The sequence below is a fragment of the Mycteria americana genome, chromosome 17, assembly GCF_035582795.1.
Source record: "Mycteria americana isolate JAX WOST 10 ecotype Jacksonville Zoo and Gardens chromosome 17, USCA_MyAme_1.0, whole genome shotgun sequence".
Taxonomy (NCBI): Eukaryota; Metazoa; Chordata; class Aves; order Ciconiiformes; family Ciconiidae; genus Mycteria; species Mycteria americana.
This window is the reverse complement of record NC_134381.1, coordinates 9,036,103-9,055,889: the sequence shown is the minus strand read 5'-3', so window position 1 is coordinate 9,055,889 and position 19,787 is coordinate 9,036,103. Positions and strand designations below refer to the sequence as shown.

At 44.5% G+C, this 19,787-nt stretch overlaps 1 protein-coding gene across 3 annotated transcripts in view; it reads left to right on the top strand.

Annotated features, from left to right (window-relative positions):
* Positions 1-19,236, top strand: part of DDX31 (DEAD-box helicase 31) — a 51,059-nt gene extending 31,823 nt beyond the window's left edge. For all 3 annotated transcript variants that reach the window (XM_075519930.1, XM_075519931.1, XM_075519929.1), the window contains 3 exons: positions 2,604-2,715; positions 7,996-8,176; positions 18,813-19,236. In XM_075519930.1, coding sequence (XP_075376045.1) covers positions 2,604-2,715; positions 7,996-8,176; positions 18,813-18,960 — 441 coding nt within the window. In that variant the 3' untranslated portion in view covers positions 18,961-19,236. The remainder of the gene's footprint in view (positions 1-2,603; positions 2,716-7,995; positions 8,177-18,812) is intronic.
* The last annotated feature ends 551 nt before the right edge of the window (positions 19,237-19,787 follow it).

Sequence of the window (19,787 nt, the reverse complement as noted above, 5' to 3'; positions counted from 1 at the left end):
GAATCAAACACAGATTTTTTTTCATGCCCATTAGGGGGCAATTTTAAAATGAGATCTGTCTCAAGGGGCTGAGGGGGATAAAAGACAAGGTGGAGATGGGAGGAGGGGAGAAGCTGTTTTCCGAGTACATTATGTTTCCTGCCATTTGTTTTTTTTTCATTTATTTCCCTTGGACTGACCTCACACTTTGGAAATTATGCACCTAGTTTTTTATCCCTCATTTTTGTCTTACTTTTTTTTTCCCCCCAGCACCAGGAAGAAGAGATGCCTCATTTTGAAACCTAAAGGGGGGAATAAGAAAAGTCCTTTGTAATATATTGCCATATTATCACTAAATCCCCTGACAGTTGTGACACAGAAGCAAGTCACCTGTCACTTAAGCTTGAGGTCTCTTTAATTTTCTCCTGGAATTCGCACCAGGCTGTCTTTAATTTGAGGCCTTTATTGGAATTCTGAAACCTTTCTGCCTCCCCGGTGCTCAGATCTATTCTGAGTGCTGTTACAGAATGTATACAATAACCAACAGAGGGATTCAGAGGGGGCTGAAGCACTGTTTATTTAACACTCTGGAGGGATTTTCGTGCTTATTCGGTCCTGGCTACCCAGCTTTCAATATCGCTTTGACAACCGTTATGCCCTTCTCATTAATTTTAAACAGTTAAAACACAGGAAAAAGAGAAAAAGTTTTCATTATTAAAGTGCTTTACTTTTTAATAACAGAGGATTCTGTCCGTCAGGGGAAAGGGCAAACCTCACTAATTTCACATTCATATTAAAAAACGCTGGGAAGGTGACACTTTGTGCTGCCAGGAGGCTTAACAAAAGAAAAGTGATGGGGGCTAGGAGGAGCAGGCGGGGGGAGAAAGTTTTATGTTTCACGTCAATGGAAACTTGTTAGTCACAGCGACGAGTGTCCACTTCGGGGAGGCAGCTCCACTTGTAGTTTATTAAACCTTTACAGAGGGCCCTCGAATGGAGACTGTCTCAACTTATTAATAGGGGCACATTAAGTCAAACTAAAAGGCATCTGTGAAATGGGCTGTGTTGTGAGTCTTTCTCAAGTGGACTGGGAGACAGATAGCAGAGACCAGAAATCTGGGAAACTCTTCATGTAGCCTTAAACTACCCACCGTTGTCTTTGCTGGAGATGCAGATGGGCAGTCGGTCCAGGTGGTGAGTGAGCAGGAACTCTAGTCCCCATGTGTGTTTGCTGCATTGAAGAATAACCCAGTGGCTGGAAGCCGTGGGATCCTGAGGTCAAAAGAGGGCACTGTGCAAGGAATTTAGACTGTATTTGGGTGCTGTCTCTGGGCAGATTTGCTGTTAGGCTATAGAGTGGCAGATCTGGGTCAGCAAAACATTTTGTGTAGGGTGCCAGCAGCATTGCCTGGCTTCCATGATCACCAAGTTCGTGGTGTCAGTGTGATATGGTTCCCCTGGACTGGCAGCAGTGCAGAGGTGATGCTCGCAGCTGTGAGGGAAGGAGGGTTATGCAGCATTAGCATGCAAATCTACCGGGGAGGAACAACAGGACTGTTGCCTTGGCACAGGCCTAGTATAGAGTCGTGGGAGCTGTATGTTTGTTTTCAGTCAGCCCTGGTCAGATGAGGCATTGACCAGTATCAAGTTACTGCCTTGGATCTGGCACTCTTAGACTTGGATGCTGGTTCCTGTCTGAGTAGCTTTTGAGAGCTGTGGCTCTTTCTTGGGAGAGGTTCACATCCATGGATGCTTGGCTTTGCACTTTGCTGTCAACTTTCCATCAAAAATTCTCTTGTTTGCTTGTCCACATTTCCTTTCTCTGTCTGGGTAAGTTTGAGAGAGAGAATCAGCCTCTTTTCTCCTCCCAGTAACAGCTTGCTCCCAGGAATATTTGCTTTCCATTTCCTGGACTGCATCCTACAGTCTGATGCTGGGAAAGCTTGAGCACGTGCAAAATTGCCCTTTTGGTCTAAGGAAATTTATTCTGTCATGCCTTTGGTGCAAGGGCATTAGTTTTATTCTAGAGGAACCACATGATGGCAGTTACCGTTAAGTATGACTTGTTGACAGTAAGAAAAATTTGTGTAGGCATCGGTAGTGAGAAGTTCATTTAGTTGGCTTTGTTCACAGGTACTGAATTCGGTCTGTTCTCTGGAGCTTGGGGGTGAATGTAGATCTCCTGCCCCACGAGTGCTAAGAACAGGCCAGGTGTTTTGGGGAACTGCACAGAGAAATTTGCAACATCAGTCTAAAACTGTTAGCGTAGAGTGTGGGGGGAGTTATTCCAAATAACTCCAGTGGAAACAAGCAGTGGTAGCTGGCCTGTTGAATCTGGAAAAAAAAAGAAAAAAAAAAAAGCAAGGGAAAAAGATACGTGATAGATGTTAGAAAACACAAAATTAAAACTGATTTGCTCTCCTCACCACACAGCGCTCACTGGCTGCTTTGACTTTAACATCTTTATCTATATTTTTTTTTCTCTAGTAATATTGAGAGGATTACCTTTGTTGGCCCCTGGGTGGTTACTGTGTGATTTTACTGTTATTAAATCTATTGTAAACTGCTTCATTATTCCTGACTCAAATTCTCTCTTTCCTCTAATCCTCCCACCGCCCTTGTAGAAATCCTGTGGCACGGACCCTCAGGAAGTCCGGGAGCGGGCCACCGTCTTGCAGACAAAATTTGAAAATTACGTTCACTCCAGCGAGGGGACTGTCCAGTGGGCAAAAAAAGGTCAGTGCGTTTCTTTTCAGTTTATTCCAGAAGGGCTCATGTAAGCTGCCAAGGTTTTCTTCCGCGGGAGAGCTTCAGGGAAGAGGCCTGGAAGAAACATTTTGGGGCCATTGGGCTCTGTAGGGGGTTGAGATGGGCCCAGAAGGCTTTATGATGATATTAAATGTTAATTTTTTTGCATTGCCATATTACGTGCAAATGAGGTTTAATCTTGGCTTTCGATAGGATTCGCATCCGAGGGCTCTGACCCAATCGCATGAGCAGATAGATTATGTGTGTTATGCTGGGAAGGTCATGGGTGACCTGCTTAACCTGGTGCAGTACCCATTAGATGCTTCCCATTTACACCAGGGATGAATTTGAAGCCTGTAAGACAGGATGCCTTGGGAGCAACTCTTAACAGGCAAGGATCGTAGACTGGAGGTTGTTGTGTGGGATGGGAGAAAAATGAGAGAGAGGGCAACTACTCAAAAAGGCAAGAAGAAGAAAAACTGGAATGGATTTAATAATAATTGTAGCTAGGTGCAAATCTGGGATTTGATCTCCCATCTTTGCCAAGGAGGATGCACAGCGGTTGTCACTGAGCAGTACAAGAAGCTCTTCCCTTCTGCTTCTCAGTTTGGAAAATCCGGAGGGAAGTGTATTTTGGGGAAAGATTAAAAACTTTCCAGGGATGTGGTAGGAAAACAAACACTAACTGAGAGGAGCCAAAAAGGTGGTGCAATGTAGGCACCCCTCTTCTATGTTTTGTTCTGTTGCCCAGTAAGGCTCATCTGAGTGCACCTGAAAACTGAATAGCTGTTGTAAAGGGAATGCGGGAAGTCAGGCCCCAAAGAGCCTTGACAATTACTTGGAATTTGGTTGTTAAATATTGAGATATGTCCACAAAATGCAAACTCTTTATGCAAGAGACTAAACCACTCTTGCTCACAATATATAGGACGAGAGCCTTTCCCCTTTTTTTTTTTTTGAGTCTCCTCTTCCCACATGTCTCCCTTCCTGATTGTTTTCTTTCTCACCTCATTTGTCACTTTGATCTGAGTCAAATCCTGCTGTCTAAGCCTGCATAGAAGTCCTGTTTATTTCAGTTCTGCAGCGTTTCCAGTTAGGTTTGGAGGAGAGGGGTCCCAGTGAGATGAATTTTAATGGTCTGCATTTTTTCTGTTTACCATTATATATACATGCTGTATGCGTGTGCGTGCAGGTGTGGTACAAGTGTACTATATGTACTAAACTACATAAATCACAGACTAAGGGGTCCAAAACCAAATGGGGAAATTGGCCTTTGAGCTGTACAATGTCATCATAGAAACTGGAAAAGGGAAGGCTGTTCTCAAGATGGAAGTTAAGTTCAGCATTAAAATTGTTTGGAATCATGAGAAGTGATTGTTCAAGAGGTCAAAGGTGCTGTTTTTTTCTGAATGTTGTACTAACTTGTTAGGTGATGACATAGCAGAATGACTAGAGCTCATACCATAACTACCTGCTTACCCCAAATTATTCTGGATGCTTTTAATGATGCATGGCCCTATTGATGGGCAAGGTATTTGAAATCCTACCGTTTCATTCTTTGCTCTACTCCCCACCACTACGTGTCACTGTACTGATTCTCACACACACACCCCCGACAGTTGCAGTGCTGATTTTTTTTTTTTTTTTCCCCTCAGGGTTTCAAAATACCTTTCTCTTACAGTGAAAGCGTTAGAGGCTTGCTACACAAGCGGCTTGCTTGCACCCATTAAGTCCACAATCTCAAAGCATGTGACTAATATGATCAAATCCTTGATTCTGCATGGCTGAGCTTCTTGTTGCTCCCTTGGGATTCCTTATACCCCATGCAAACTTCTAACCTGAAGTGACTGTGACAAGGAGAACAACTGAATGGCTCTGGTCACACTTAGGAAACCTCTGTGGTCTCTCTCTGTACAGCGTATGTCACTGTGTGCGCACACACACACACCCCCCCCATGCACACTTGTTGCTGACTTCAGCACTAGTAACTTTCTTAGCCACGGACAAGAAGTACAGCAAATATATCAGGAAATGCTGAAATGTCGTGCATCCCATTTATCTTGTAGAGGAGCACTCCACCTCTTTTTCCTACTCTGCTATCTACATATGCAAATTTTCCACTGCTGAGTGGCTTCCATAAGCCCTCTCTTCCTCCCCTCTGCGCCAGGCATCATGAATAATTAACATGGCAGCTGGCTTTTGCTTTCATGGCAGACAATCAATTGGAAACTGTGCCAGAGATGCATTTGTTTCTCTTTTTCTCTTTTTCCCCATTTTCTGACCTAGTCAGTGTTAATAAGCAGTGTTTTGACTGCAGCCCACTTTCAAAAGGCGAGTGGCTCCCTGCCCGCTCACCCCTTCTGCCTCTCGGTCCCGTGTTTTCCAAACTCAAATCAAATGGTTCAGTGAAGGTGCTGCCCTTCAAACTTGATTGACTGATCAGCGGTGAGGTGGGTGGAAGGAGGGGTACGGCTGGGCCCTGCTATCTGAAGGACGAATCTCGAAGTGTGGAGCCTCTTTTGGGAAATGGAGGACTCTAATCTGAGAGGTCGCATGGTGACAGGTACTCTGTTTTGGAGCTGTGGGGACAGGTAGAGCTCAAGGAGACTCTGATCCTTTGTGCCACTGGGGTTACAGAAAGGGTAAGGAAGCAAACCCTGCTTTTCTCTTCTGTGTTTCCCCATTTTCTAGCCAATAGTTGAGCATTTTGCATCATCCTTTCTGTCCTCAGGACCCCTGTGTGGAGAGGGACAGCAGAGTTGCAGGAGCCCACTGCTGTGGCATGATGCTTGAATCCATGGTGGTTTTGGTGCATTCTTCCTTCCTGTTCCCACATGCTCTGTACACTGGTAAAACGCCTCCGCCGGTTTATCTAGCCGTGCGGCTGAGGCTGCGCTCGGGGGCCAGCACTGCAAACTGGCTGCCAGCTGAGAGCATGGTGAACAGGTTATGTCACCTGTCTCGCTTTCATACCTCGTTACCCTCTTGTCACCTGTTTAAAAAAACCAAACTAACCTATCAAACCGCCATCATATCTTTTTTCTCTTTGACTTTCCACAATTACATTTCCTTTAAAAAGTGGAGATGCACAGGTGCAAAGGACTGTTCTAAATCCACTCTCTTACATGAGTGCAAGTCTGAATCCCTCCTGAGGCCAGGATACATTGCCTTAGACTCATGTTGGTGTGGCAAAAACTGTAACAGCTCAGGCAGTTTGCTCCTGTGGCATTAAGATGAGGTAACCTTTATGTGAATTACGGCCTGACCGGCACTGTTACCAGTCTTTTTGAGTTGTTTTCATAAGGCTCTATATCTTTGATCACAAAATTATAAAAGGATTTCAACTTTAAAAAAAAAAAAAAGGCAAGCTTTTAATATCTGGCCACTATAATTGCACATAAAAGCCAGAAAACATGACTCCAGCAACACTGAGAGGTCTAAAGACCTGATAGTAAAGATTTAAAAAAAGAATCTCACCCACAAAGGTCTTCATTTAAATCTCATGGGTGCTGTAATGAACGTTAGCAGCTCTGAGCTCCTCAGAGGTAAGACAGTTGCGTGAGCTGAGGTTTCGACCTGCTGGTACAGCAGAGCTGTTAGTTCAGCTTTGGATTAGTGTCTTGCAGCTCTGCCTGGTTTTGCATGCTCTGACTCGGGACTGGATCTGGCAGTTGTCTGTCAGGACTTTGGGAAGAGGGGGGCCTTTGACACTTTGATTCTCTAACTCTGATCTGGGGAGTTAGTACCAGCAGCCTTTCCTGTCTGAAGAATGGTGGGAGGTGAGCTCAGCCTTCAAAATAACAGGATCATTTCAAATGCTGCGAGAAAGACAGCTATATTAGCTCCAACGGGACCAAATTCGGAGCAGGAGCAAGTTCGTATTGTTCCTTTTGAAGAATTACACCTTCTCATGGCAGGTAAATTTGACCAATAACTTTATGAAAAAAACGACCAGAATAGGGTTTTTGAGAGCATTTGAGCTGGTTTATAAGCCTTTGGAAGGATGGCCTTCAGATGGGACACTGAGATAGGATATTTGGAATTTAGCATTCTCTTTTTGGGAAAACGCAGGTCTCTTGATGCTCAGATGCCTCTAAAAGAGTAGCGCTGCGAAATTGGGAAGAAGGTGCAAAAAACTCAATCTTTTCTTCTCATCGATTGGGAAAAGGAGTTCGCTTTACTCAGTAAACAGAGCTTTGATGGATTCCCTGGGTCCTTCCAGGAGCTGATCTGCTAAAATGACATTTTTATTACTGTTCATAAACTCCAATCTCCGGCTGCTGCCAAGAGATTAGACATAAGCTGTGGGCAAACTTGCTGGTCCGGTGGCTCAACAGGCAAGGGCAGGAGAGGTTAGAGTTTAGAGCTTGCTGCTGTCAGGGGTTGAGAGGGAGAGAAAGATGTAGGTGGTGGTTGGAGTGAGGGCTGGGGGGACGCAGGAGGTTTAGCAAGCAGAGGAGCAGCAGGGGATTGAAGGGAGGCATTTTCTGAGCTGTAGAGTTTCCTTACTAAAAGTCCCTGTATTCCCCATAGCAGAGAGGACAGCCTGGGTGTAGTTAATGTTCCAGGTATGTGGAGGAGCAGTAGTAGTGTTCATATTAGTGGATGATCGTCTTTAGAGCGATGAGCCCTGAGGGAAGGGCATTACAGGAATATAAAGATGTGAAGGGAAATTTGCACGCAATTCTATTATTTTTCCCTTTTGAGAAGGTGAGCTCTGTTCTCAGTGTGATGATGAGTCAGGAAATCCATCTGGCTCTCAGATATTTATAAGGGACTAGCTAGTAACTGGTGAAAAATGCATGGACTACAGGGACTGTAATATCAGAGGAGCCTTCCTATGCCATGTCCATGCTTCTCTTTTTCCCTCTCTTCATCCCTGTATCTCTGTTCCCTCTCTCCCCTTATCTGCTACCATTTGATGTCAGTGACTTTCCTTGTGAGATGTGCTACAAACATCACCCTTTCTGGCAGAAGGGGCATCCTTGCAAGAGGCAAACCTAATGCAACTTAATGTAGCTTTGTTTCAGTTCCTAACACTCTCCACCACCTACCTTCTCCTTTCGGGATTGTACTAGTACTATGCAACCTTCACAGATTTTTAACATACCAACCTTTTCTACCAGCTGCTGACCAGAAGGTGTCCCAAAGGACAAGACCAATGTCCTTTCAGCTGGAACAGCTGAATCTTTAAGTATATATATATATATAAAGAAAATGCAGTAGCAAACAGAATTCACTTTTTTTTTTTTCTTCTCCCCTCCTCAGCACTGCAGTCTTTCCTTTGTGCCTATACCACCTATCCCAGGAACCTCAAGCACATCTTCCACATCAAATCTCTCCACCTGGGTCATGTGGCCAAGAGCTTTGGCCTGAGAGATGCCCCCCAGAACCTGACTGCTCTTCCAACTGCAGGCTCAAAGAAGAAAACCAAGCCAAGACCAAAAAGGTAGGCCAACTTCATGTTCCTGAGCTGAGGAACACCACATGACAAGCTGTGGTGTGCTTTGCTCCTCAAGGTTGTTGTGCTTGCTCCAGGAATCGTAGAATCAGAGAATGGTTTGGGTTGGAAGGCACCTTCAAAGATCATCTAGTCCAACCCCCCTGCCCCCAACAATGTGATTGTTCCTGAGAGGCTAAATCATGTTGAGCCATTGGCTTAGGTTGCATTGCTCTCTGAGCTGTTGTTTCATTCCCCTTTTTCTAATGGCTCTAGAGAGCCTAAAAATTACATTTATTGAACGAACTTGGCTGAACGTTTGAGTGGGAATTCAGTTAAAAAAAAAAAAAAAAAAAAACAAAAACAAAAAACCAAGCAGCTTACTTTGTAGTTTGACTTCTGATAAAGATGCTGTTTCAAAAGAAGCTGCTAAGTGTGGAGATGCACCTGCATAGACTAGCCTGGCTTTTGCGGCAGCTTTTCCATTTTCTGAGCACTTGAAAAACACCATCTTCTATGAGTCTTATGAGGAGAAACAGCCTAATATTTATTTATTTATACTTCACTCAAGAGCTACCTTGAAGGATGAGGAAGGGTACAGGCAGTGTTCCAGAGCGAAGCATGAGACTTCCCATATATTGGAGTGGTTCTCTTTCTTGTGCAGGTCTCGGTTGCCAGAGCTGCAGCAGCAGTCCGGTTGTCATGGCCAATCGCCTCCATAGTAGGAGCTGCCAGATTTTTTCTGTTCGCATCCCCACTTCCAGTCGCATGGTCCTACAGAGAGCTATGATCCCTGGCTCAGGATCAACTGCAGTAGCAACTCTTTGTCCTCATCCCTGTCTAGGGAAAGGCTCTCACAGATACAGCTGTGCTCATAAGTACTTGCTGTTGGTGTAGGGCATGGGATGCATCAAGGAAAGAGCAGAGAAATTAATATTTTAGCTTCTCAAATTTGAAGTTGACTGTCCTGCACATTATAAGCAAGGCTGCATGAGTGCTGATTTATCTCAGAAGATGGTCTCTTCCTTTCCTAGTCTTGACAAATACCACTGCATCAGGAGCAAAGTATGTGTCTTACTGTCTTTAAAGGCTTTCTGTGGCCTCCTCTGGCCTTTTTTATCACCTTTTCTACACTAGACAGGCAGTCTTTTGTAGGCTTTCTCCTGTAGTTCCACTGGCAGTTTCCTGGCTGTCAGATTTGCCATGGGACAGATTGTGTCCATCCTCTCAGAATGGTCAGCTGCAGCTTGGACTACTTATTCTTCTCCCTAAGAAGACATTAGTTTAGCACCTGAAGGAAAGGGGAGGACTGCAGTGTATCTTTTTAGTCATTAATTGTATGATTGACTGTAGTTACATAAGTACAAGCCCAAATCAAAACGTAGATCTGTTGGTAGAAATGATCCTTCTACAAACTTATGCTCTGCTGCCTGTAGATTTAAGTAGTTCTGGCAAAAGCATTTCTGCAAAATCATGTGGGATCTCTCCCAGGAAGAGTCTGTAGCAAACCTAGAGTTACAGCTCTGTCCCCTTTGGTGTGTGGACAGGGCTGTTCCTGGGTGCTCCTTTCCTGTATAAGGAATTTGAGACTCCCTGATGCTTCTGGAGGAGCAGAGCCCTGAATCATCTTCTCTGCTTGAAATGGAGCTGAAGGTGCTCAGTACGTCCGATCTTAGCTACTTTGAGTTGGTTCCACAGGATAGATAATCCTCCCGTTTGAGATTACAATGTTAAGGGCTCGCCGTCTTCCCTAGTACGATAGCAGGATACGAACCTCTGGCTTGCCAGTAAAATCACTGCAATAATTCAAAGGAGGAAATTATTTTTTCTTTTATCAGTATCAGTTGTGACTCTTTCCATGTAATTGTTGCTGCAAACTCCGTTAGCAAACGTTAGCCATGCAATTAAAGCACTAATCCACATAATTGTTCCTGGGCTGGTGATATCTCTTGCACATGTACATATCTTGGAAAACAAAAAAAGATGCAAGGGGAAAGGATTTTAAAATAAAAAGTTGGAGACTGCATTGTCCTGCTTTGAGAAGCCACCAGGGACAGGCCACTGATCTGCCTCCTGCTTCAGCTGACCCTCACCAGCAGATGGGCAACAGGATGGGAATGCCCCTGTGAGCAGGGGATTTAACGGAGCTTTATTTCAGGAAGAATAGCCTGATTAGCCGATAAAGAGCATGTAAGATGGTATGGGGTGGGCTTTGATGTCTTGCTGGCCCAGCAGGGTGTCAAGCTATGACTGACAGTAGCGTGTCACAGGATTACTTGGACTGCAACAATGCCTCTCTCTGTTCCTATGATGTTGCTACTCTGTTCGAGCTACTTTCTCCCTTGTTACGAACCTCTTTTAGATGGCGTTCCTCCTCCCCAAGTCTTCATCCTATTATAGTACAGACAAGCTCAAGATACAGTAGGTAGTTTATGCACAGGGCGCGTGGGGTTGGGGGATGTGGAGGTGTTAGAACAAATGGTCTGAGAGTGATTTGAAAGCTCATTTGCACGTGGATCATATAATTGCAGCTCAGGGAAAGTGGGCAGACTTTGCACAGGTTCGTCACGGCTCAAGCTCCAGATTTCAAACGCGGAAGCATCTGGAAAGTTAAGACCCTGCAGAAACAGCCAAAGTTGTGACATGCAACAATTGTTCTTGCCTGTGAAACTTGTTTCTAATCAACTTTCTCTGTGTGTGCTTAGAAAAAAACAGAGAGAAGATATATTAGTATTTATGAGATAGTTTAGAGAAAGTGAATATAGATTCAAATTCAGTCTCCACTAGCATAAATTCAAGATAGTGCTGTTAACTTACAGAGAATTGCTTTTGATTTCACACTGACAAAGCAGAAAGCAGAATTTAGCCTGCCATTTAGAAGACAAATGGTTTTTAATTGCAAAATGCAAGGCCTGAAATTATAACAGCATAGTCACAGAGCAATCTTTTTAATTATATTTCTCACGTGATACCATGAGTATTGGTAGTCGTATTACACGTTGTCTCCAAACATCCGATACTCGTTTTTAATCAGTCTGCTCTCTAAAGCCTCATCTCTCAGCACCTGCCAAGAGAATAAAGAACAGGCAGTCCAGGTTGAAAGTGGGGTAAAGGCAATCATTAAGTGTTTCCTTAAGAGGACAAAGAAAACTTTTCATTTCTTTTGAAGTCTCCTTTTGTGCTTAGCGCCTCCTTAGAGAGCCTGCTTGGGGAAGGTGAGATAGGAAGACGGAGCAGCCAGGTGTGTGAGGGTTCAGTGCTGAAATGTGGAAGCAGCCCTCTCCTTCTGAATGCACGTGCAAAACTTCCATGTATTTTTTAAACCTCTTTGTGCAAACCAGCTGTCCCCTTAGCTGTAGTGGTTCTTGCAAAACCCAATCTGAAGATGGAAAAATAATTGCTTGTGATTTTTTTTTTTGAAAGTTGAAATGTTGTATTCAGGTAAGATATGAGCACATGAACCAGATACTGTATATTAAGTTACAGTACATCAGCTTAGTAAGTGTCTGGGCTCATGCTTTTACTGAAGAGTAGATGCAAGGAAGCTGATCCCACTTCCATTGAGGGATTAACTGTCTTTCGTTCACTGCAGAGAAGCAGCATGCACAGGAAGTAGCTGACATACCAGATAGACATGTCTTTTGACTCTTTCACAATGCAGATGCCAAAGACCTATTGCCATTCCACCAAGCATCCCTGTGCTACGCAGTCTTTTGCATTTTGGATCAGTGGGGTTTTATGGGATTCTGTGGCAACTGATGGTCTGTTTTCTCCTTTTGAACTCTGGAAGACTGGTGTATGTCCCCAAAGGGTTTCACTGTAGTGAGGAGTTGCAACTTAATTTGCCTCGTTTGTGAATTCAAGCCATTACAAAGAAAGAGATAAAACTTTAAGTTCGATAGATTCTGTGGAACTCGTTGCTACAGGATATCTCTGATGCCAGAAATGCTCAGAAAGATTTAATTTACATATAAGTATCAAGTATATTCATAGTTGCTACAGCATGTGCAAAAAGTAAGTATAAAACTTAAGGTGAAAAACTCCTCATGCTTCAGAGTTTAAGTCCAACCCTTAACTAAAATGGGATCGAGAAAAGGTGTCCAGAGTGCTTCTGTTTGAGGGGATTGATTTACATCATTATTACATTGCCATTGCTCTGAATACAGATATCATCATGCCCTTAAGGTTTTGGCTGCGAGATTATTGTGTTAATTCATTCTTCAGCATTTAGTGGTCAGATAGAATTAGACTCCTGCTGGGAAATCTACCTTGTGACCCTGTGTATCCTCCTCTGCATGGCTAGGGCAGCAATCTCCTTTGGGTGAAAACTAGTAGCCTTTCACCTTCCCCCCTACGTTGTATCCTTGATTCCACTTCTGAATGTCTTGGCATTGACGGTTTTGGAAAGACTAATGCTTCTATTGACAGGGCTTGCGAATCAAGGCTGCAGCTGGGTCTCCCTGCACACCAATTGTCTAATCATTAGAAGCAGTTTGCCTGCCAGTTTTTGCATGCCATTTACAGCTTTCCTAATATCACTTAATTAGTCAAAATGCAAGTTTGGAATTCTGCCCACTAGGAGTTTCACTTGGTTTGGGCAGTCTGCTCTAGAAAGCCAGACTGGAGCTCAGGTAAGAGCATGTGTTCATGGACTGGTGTGCGAATGGGTCCAAAAATTAGAGTAAGAGACATGGCGACTGTGAAAGGAAACATCACCATCACTCTTCATGAAGGTAGTTCAGGGACACAGATGAGTGCTGCTTACCACATCATGATGTTATTAAAAAGTCCTGTTATGAAAGTAGGGCTTTATAATTGTGAAATCCATCTGATTTTTATCTGCGTACAGCAATGCCCTTTATTGCCATCCTGTTCTACTGCAGCTGCAACACAGAGCCTTCGCTCTGTCTTTGAGCGAGCTAATAGGGTTTGCACATGGAGCTGGAAAACCTCTGTGCTGTTTGGTACACATGAAAAAATGATCAGCTCTCTCTAATTGAAATATATTCTGTCCTTTAGGCTGGGAAAGAGCCTGACAGAAGCAAGAATCCTGGGAGGTTCCCAGTCTCCCAGTGGTGCTTTCATCCGTTCTCCATAGGGTGAAGACCAAGGGATGGTAGTGAAAGTGAAACTGTGGGGTGTTGTCTCTTTCTGTGTAGCTGAAATACAGTTGACTTCAGTAGGGGTAAGGTGGGCCTTACTGTTTAGTACGTCTCGGCGTGAAGACTGCTTTGCTCTGACTGTTCTGGAACAGCGCTTGATGCTCAGTCTGACTGGGTAGTAGTTTTCCTTGATCTTCTCAAGCTAGCTTTTGCGTCAGCTGATAACAGAGTACCTAGGCCATCTGTTGACTTGTCGAGAGCAGTGTAGGATTGCTGATGAATTTCTTGCCCCCACTCCGCAAAAAACAACAACAGAAAAACCAACCCAAACAGGGTTGCGTTGGCTGCAGATGGTTCATCTAACACTATAAGTGGAAAAAGCAGGTGTTGCAGCAGCCTTGGCCCAGAGGTAACCCAGCTCTGTTCCTGGCACAATTTCAAAGAGCTGTTGGAGATGCTGTCAGGCAGATTGATAGTGCGGTCCATGTTGAAATGTTTTCTGATAAATGAAACAGCCTAGTCGTGTCTCCTCCAAAGACACACCATGAGTTCTGGGACTGTGCGTCAGAACTTTATACTCCTTCTTCCTCAGCTGCAGCAATTTGGGAGCCTTTGGTTGCTGCAGATGCTGCAAGTTGGTTAAAGGTCACTACACTTGCTGCACTGCATTGCACCAGCATTTCACACAGCTCAAGACAAAGGAACAGACAGGAATGCCAACCAAGTTGAAGGAGACATCTCTAAGAACAAGCTCGCTCACCATTTAGGTAAAAAGACTAGCAGAGGCATCTTCTGAGCCATCAAATGATAGCCAAGAAACCATGCATGTATATGTACTGCTGCTCTGGCATGTAGGAGTTTTTAGCTTGGAGATCAGCTTGTGATTCAGTTCTCTAATGAAGCAGCTGTGTCAATGAAACATATGTATTAGAATTTTGAAATAAAAATGAAAAATGATGTCAGATACTTGTTCCTTTTCTTACTGTTGTCACTTGGTCCTTTCACACCTGAATGTTTGAGAGTCTCCACACTCAGGATCATGGTTTGCATATTGTAACAAATTCAATCTGATGAAATCAGCTGGTGAAACTTGATCATTCTTATGATCTTATCAGTAATGGTTGGGAGGTGAATGGGATGTTATATAGAAACAGAACAGTTTGTGTATGCTTTTCTTCCTCTTCTGTTTGTCCCTTGGAGCTGACCACAGGATCTCAGCTATATTGGACATCCTCAAAGCTTAGTTCAGTATACTTGTCTTGGGGTTTTTTTGCTGTAGTATAGTCTCTGTTACTCTACCATCTTGTTGCTAGTGATTGTGGAATTCAGTGGATGGTGACTTCAGAGATCACATAGCCATCGGTCACCCAAGGTATGTGGAAGTCACAAACTGAGTGTGTTGAAGGCGTGTTGCATGTAAGCTAGGTGGGACTTCTGTGGCAAGTTAGTATTGTGTGGCAGAGCAGAAGACAGAGGCGGAAACAACAGAGAGGATTTCAGGCTAATCACCTATGCTGCATTCACCGTTTTGGTTTTATTCATGATGTGAAAAAGGATTTGCCTTGAATCTTTTCTGATACTCTTTAGCAAAGCAAACAGTTGAGAGCCAAGGCCAGAAAAGGAGACGTTCAGGTTTCCTCTGAGGTGGAGGGTTGGGCGGCACCAGCCTCCCTGCGGACCACTGCGGCTCCTGAGCCGGATGGGGAAGGGCAGCAGCATGCTGGGAGTGGCTCTGCAGACAGAGGTAGAAGGAAACTGAAGCAGAGGAAAGAAGGATTTTATTCTCTTTCCTTTGCTGGACACTCTTTCTCTCTTGTTTCTTCCAGATTCTCCTCTCCTGCCTTTTTAGATCATTCAGTTATGTATTTAGCAAGATTCATGAGTTTCTCATGTTTAAAGACTGAATAAAATCATTCCAGTTTTCTGGAGGAGGACAGAGCATTTTTTGTCTTTAAAAGTTTGTCTCTGGCCTGGTTTTTCCTGGCCTTTCAGGATATAACAAAGTCATCTGGGGACAGTTCCTCTGTTTCCTTATTGTCTCTCTGCTGAGGCTCTTGGTACCAGCTTTTGTGAGGTTGCAACTTAATTACAGATGTGCACAAGCAGCTGTAAGCCTGGGTCTTTTAGTCCTTCCTCTTTCTCCATGAGGAAGAGGGGAGCTTTCTCAGACCGTGCCAAGCAATTACTAGGCTCTCTGCCTTCCCTTCCTCACTGTGCAAAGCACCTTTCTGTCCCCTTGATAATGAGGTGATTAGATAGATCTTGGGGTGATACGGTTTTTGCCCTAGACTTGGAACATAAAGCCCAAAGCAGCAGTTGGGTCTAGGGTTAAGCCTTGCAAATGAATGGATGATGTGTCCCCCACTTGGAGTTAGAAGGTGGTGCTAACTCATCTCTGCTGGCTCCTCTGACTACTTACCAATTCCCGTCTGTCTTTTATGGGAGTCCTGATAACCCCATATCTAGCGTAAAAGAGTAGTAGTCCAGTGGTGCTTCTGCCTGGCATCCCATATGTCACAGCACTCAACACCCAGTGTGCTGGACAGTAACACAGAGAAGTCAAATAGCTCGTGTTCAGGGACAGGTTCTTGCTAACTCGTGTGTTGGGGCTGTTTCATTTTCTGAGTTATGACTTCTCTGTTCCTGTCTCATTTTCCCCCAGCTAATAAAAGTGGCTATTTTCTCATCCGTTTGAACATTCCTTTCTCCTTTAAGCCCTGCTGAAATCTTGGCACTGTAGCACATTGGGATGGGTCAGTCATTAGTGAATCTTTTTTTCCCCTGCAAGTTCCCCTTAGCTGCACTGTTTTGTAGTTCCCCATCTAAAGACTGACTGTTGTGTTCGGAGGCAGCAATTTAAAGGGCTGGGGATTTCTCTGCCCATTATTAACATGATGTGTTCTCATTAGGGCTCAATATAGCATGGTATCTAGACACGAGATCACAGAAAGAGATGCCGACAATCCATGTGTTTATCCAGTGATGGGAATATGGGTTCTGTCTGTGTTGCAAATCCTTCTTAGATTTACAGCCTTTCTGTGAAGCTTTTTGCCACAGTATCCAGTATCACCACACAGCTCTCTCAAATTAACATCACACCAGTCTTTGGCAACAGGGAAAATGCAGTCATCCCAGGTTATGAAGTGGGAGAATGGACATGAAGGCCAAAGAGATTAAATACCAAGGATGCTCAGAGGGTGAGTATCAAGGTCTTGCTCTGGTCTCCTGGGCTTTGTCTCATAACCACAGGGCACCTTTCCTCGCTGATGTTACCTTGACTGCTCTGGCAGAGCCCCAGAGACTTTCACCAGTTGAGCAGAGAGAGGAATTTACAGGTTTACAACAGGAATCCAAATCTGGCCAAGGATCCTGACCTGGTGCACTTTTTGTGGTGTGCTGTCACTGCAGACTGTTGCTGTTGCCTGTGGCTCTTCCATCTCGTGGTTAAACAGGGCCTTGACAGCTGCTTTTCTTCTTTCAGTGATCAGCATAGGTTCCACAGCACAGGTCCATTGATTTTTGTGGCCCTGGTTAGAGGGAGAAACCTCCCTTTTCCCTGCATCCTCGCTTTTCTGTGTACAGCTGATCACCACAGCAGGGTGTATTGATTTACTAATTGGGCAATGATTTCACCTGATTGATAATAAAGTGTTCGACAACCTCCCTGCTGAGCTGAAACTCAGCCCGGCAGCTACTGGTGGATTACTTGTCCTTTTGCAGCAGATAGTTCCCTGTTGTTAAGTAAACTGATCTGTTGCTTGGTAACCCTCAAATTACTGTAGTAAATGCTTGGAGACACGATGAAAGTGTCAAACAGAAACTTTATCAATTGATGGAGGGGACTGAGCAGAGGATACAGCTGCACTAGAAAGTTTTTGCAGCAGAGCTGGGCTGGTTGTGGGCACTCCTTGGCCTGGCGCGGTGTGTGCACCCACAAGCATCCCTCCGTGCTGCTGCGGCTTGTGCGTTCAGGAAGGCAGGTTGACAAGGCATGTCTGCAGGTATAGCTTTACCAGCAGCACGTTTGCTTCATTAGCTGTATGGTTGCTTTTGAGTTGTTTCTGTCTTTTTTGCCTTAGTTTCTGTGGGTTCAAACTGGGTGGTGGCTGTGTGTCTGATTTCTCTGGTATGTCCTGTCTCTAACCCTTCCGCCAATGCAGAGCTTGAATGTTTAATTAGTGTGAGAATGGAGACTACACCGAAGGTAGCAAGTCTTCTTGCCTGTGTCTTCCAGGCTTTCTCTTCTAGGGAAAACCATCTTTCGGTGGTAATCATCACACCATCCTCCTTACTATTCTGATCCATCCTTCCAAACCCACTCCAGCCATGAAACCTACACAGGGATGGAAAATAAGCTGTGGAAAAGGGGGCAAGCAAATACCCCAGACAGCCAAGAGTTTGCTTCCCTTCCCTTCTTTCTGTGTTTGGCCTAATGGATGGACTGATCAGTTGCTGCAGCCAAAAACGCTTCCTTCTCCTGTGATCCCCAACACGGTTCCAGACACCTGAAGGAGCTAGGAGAGGCAGTGCCATAAGGCTGCAACCTTTAGGCCTGCTGAGGTCCATGTATTGTCATAAATACGCGCTGGCATGGAGGTAGGGCTTCTGTTCAATTCCCTCGTCATATTTAGAGGGACAGATAGATTTCTGTTCACTTCTCTGGAAAATTTTGAGATCTGCTACTGATCTTTATAATAAAGAGGAGAGCAGGATGTGCAGACACCATTAGCTGTGGGCACCCTGTTGTGCCCAGGACCGTGGGAACACAGTAGGGAACGACGGGTCCTGCACCGAAGAGATTGCAGTTTAAACAGCTAAGTGAGGGTGATAGCAGCAGTGAGGATGAGATTTGCCCAAGGTCACAGAGCAGGACAGTGGCAGAACTTCTGGTGGAAAAATGCTGAGTGGGTTTTTATATTTATAGCTGGCAGTTTAGGGCTAAAGGAAGATCCATGTTGAGTGGCTGGGCAGAATGAAGCTACCTTTGCAAAAGCCGGTCTCTGGAGAGGCAGGCTGTAAGGTGCATGCGATGTCTGCCGGACACTGCAAGAAAAGAGTCTGTTGGGTTTAGACTTCGGACTTTTTTTTTTGCTTGTTTGTTTGGGTTTTTTGTGTTTTCAAGCTCTGGATTTAAGCTCTGTTTATAAAATGTTTCCATTGTTCAATGTCTTAAGGCTGTTAGGTTTTATTATTATTATTATTATTATTATTATTATTATAATTTTCAAACTGCTGTGTCACCTAATTCATCAGCCTTCAGCACACAACCTTCCCTCCTTCTCCCCGCCACCCCTGCAAGAGCATTTGTACAGAACAAAGGCTTGCTTTTAAAAACGGCATGATATTTTGCCACCTTTGTGAAAACCTGTCACAACAATATCTAATTTTGCATGAGACAGAATTTCAAATCAAGCCTCAAGAAAAGGAAGCTGTTCTTCTGCTAATGCGCAAATGTCACTTTCCGCAACTGTAAAATAAGTAACCCACCTAGCAGCATTTCAGAGAGAAGGAAATCTAATTCCTCTTCTCTTCCCTCTGCCCAGGTCTGACCTTCTCAAGAAGACCCACGGCAAACGTCGCCTTGCTGAGATCTTGCGATCTGAATATTCCAGTGGGATGGACACTGGTGTATCCAAGGTCAAGAAGAAGAAAAAACAGAGAAAACCTGGCAACCAGCAGATTCCAACATAAGCCGGGACCTTCCAGTCATTGGCTGCAAAACCTGCTTGAGTGCCTCAGCCGGGGGTCAGAGTGACCTGCCAAATCGACCGAGGAGTGTTTCAATTTATCAGGCAAATATGGGAGGGATCTTGGGGATCTTGGCCTCCTCCCCCTCATTCCATAGGTCCAAATGGAATCGAATCCAGGCGTGTCCTGTTGCACTGCTGCAATTAAATGTGGCTTCCTGAAGATGCACTGCGTTTCTAAGGTGGTTTTTGCAAGAAAAATAAAAAAGGTTAAATATGGTTTTCAGAGGAATGTGATGTCTATATAACACGAGACAAGTGTACTCGGACAGGAGATGCTTCCCTGTTTAAAAGACCTGTAGAAACCCTCCACAAACTATTGCTTGCTTCTTTTTAACCAAATAAACAGTAGTGGCAGAGGAGGTGTTCCAGGAGCACGTTTAAGAGGAGAGGGGAGGCTGCCCCTTCCCCTATCATTATTCAGGGGAGCACTTCTGCTCCTGCCTCAGATAACGTAGCCACATTGCTGCCACCTTCTCTCCTGTCCGTTGTGCGCTGGGGCAGGGTCTGTCCCTGGACACTGATCGTTAGTCAGATATTGCCGCCTGGAAGGAATCTCCCCAATTTCAGTGCAAGTGGTAGGATTGTGGAGAGCTCTTCACTGTAATGACACATGGTCCCTTTGGGGCAGAGCTCATGGGCACAAAACTTCATGTCAAAACTCCTGAGTTTGGGAACAAACGTTGTCACTGTGGGAAGGAGCCAGCGTGGAATCCAGCAATCTCCAAACTTCTCCTTGCCTGCAGCGTATTGTCATACCTAATTATATAA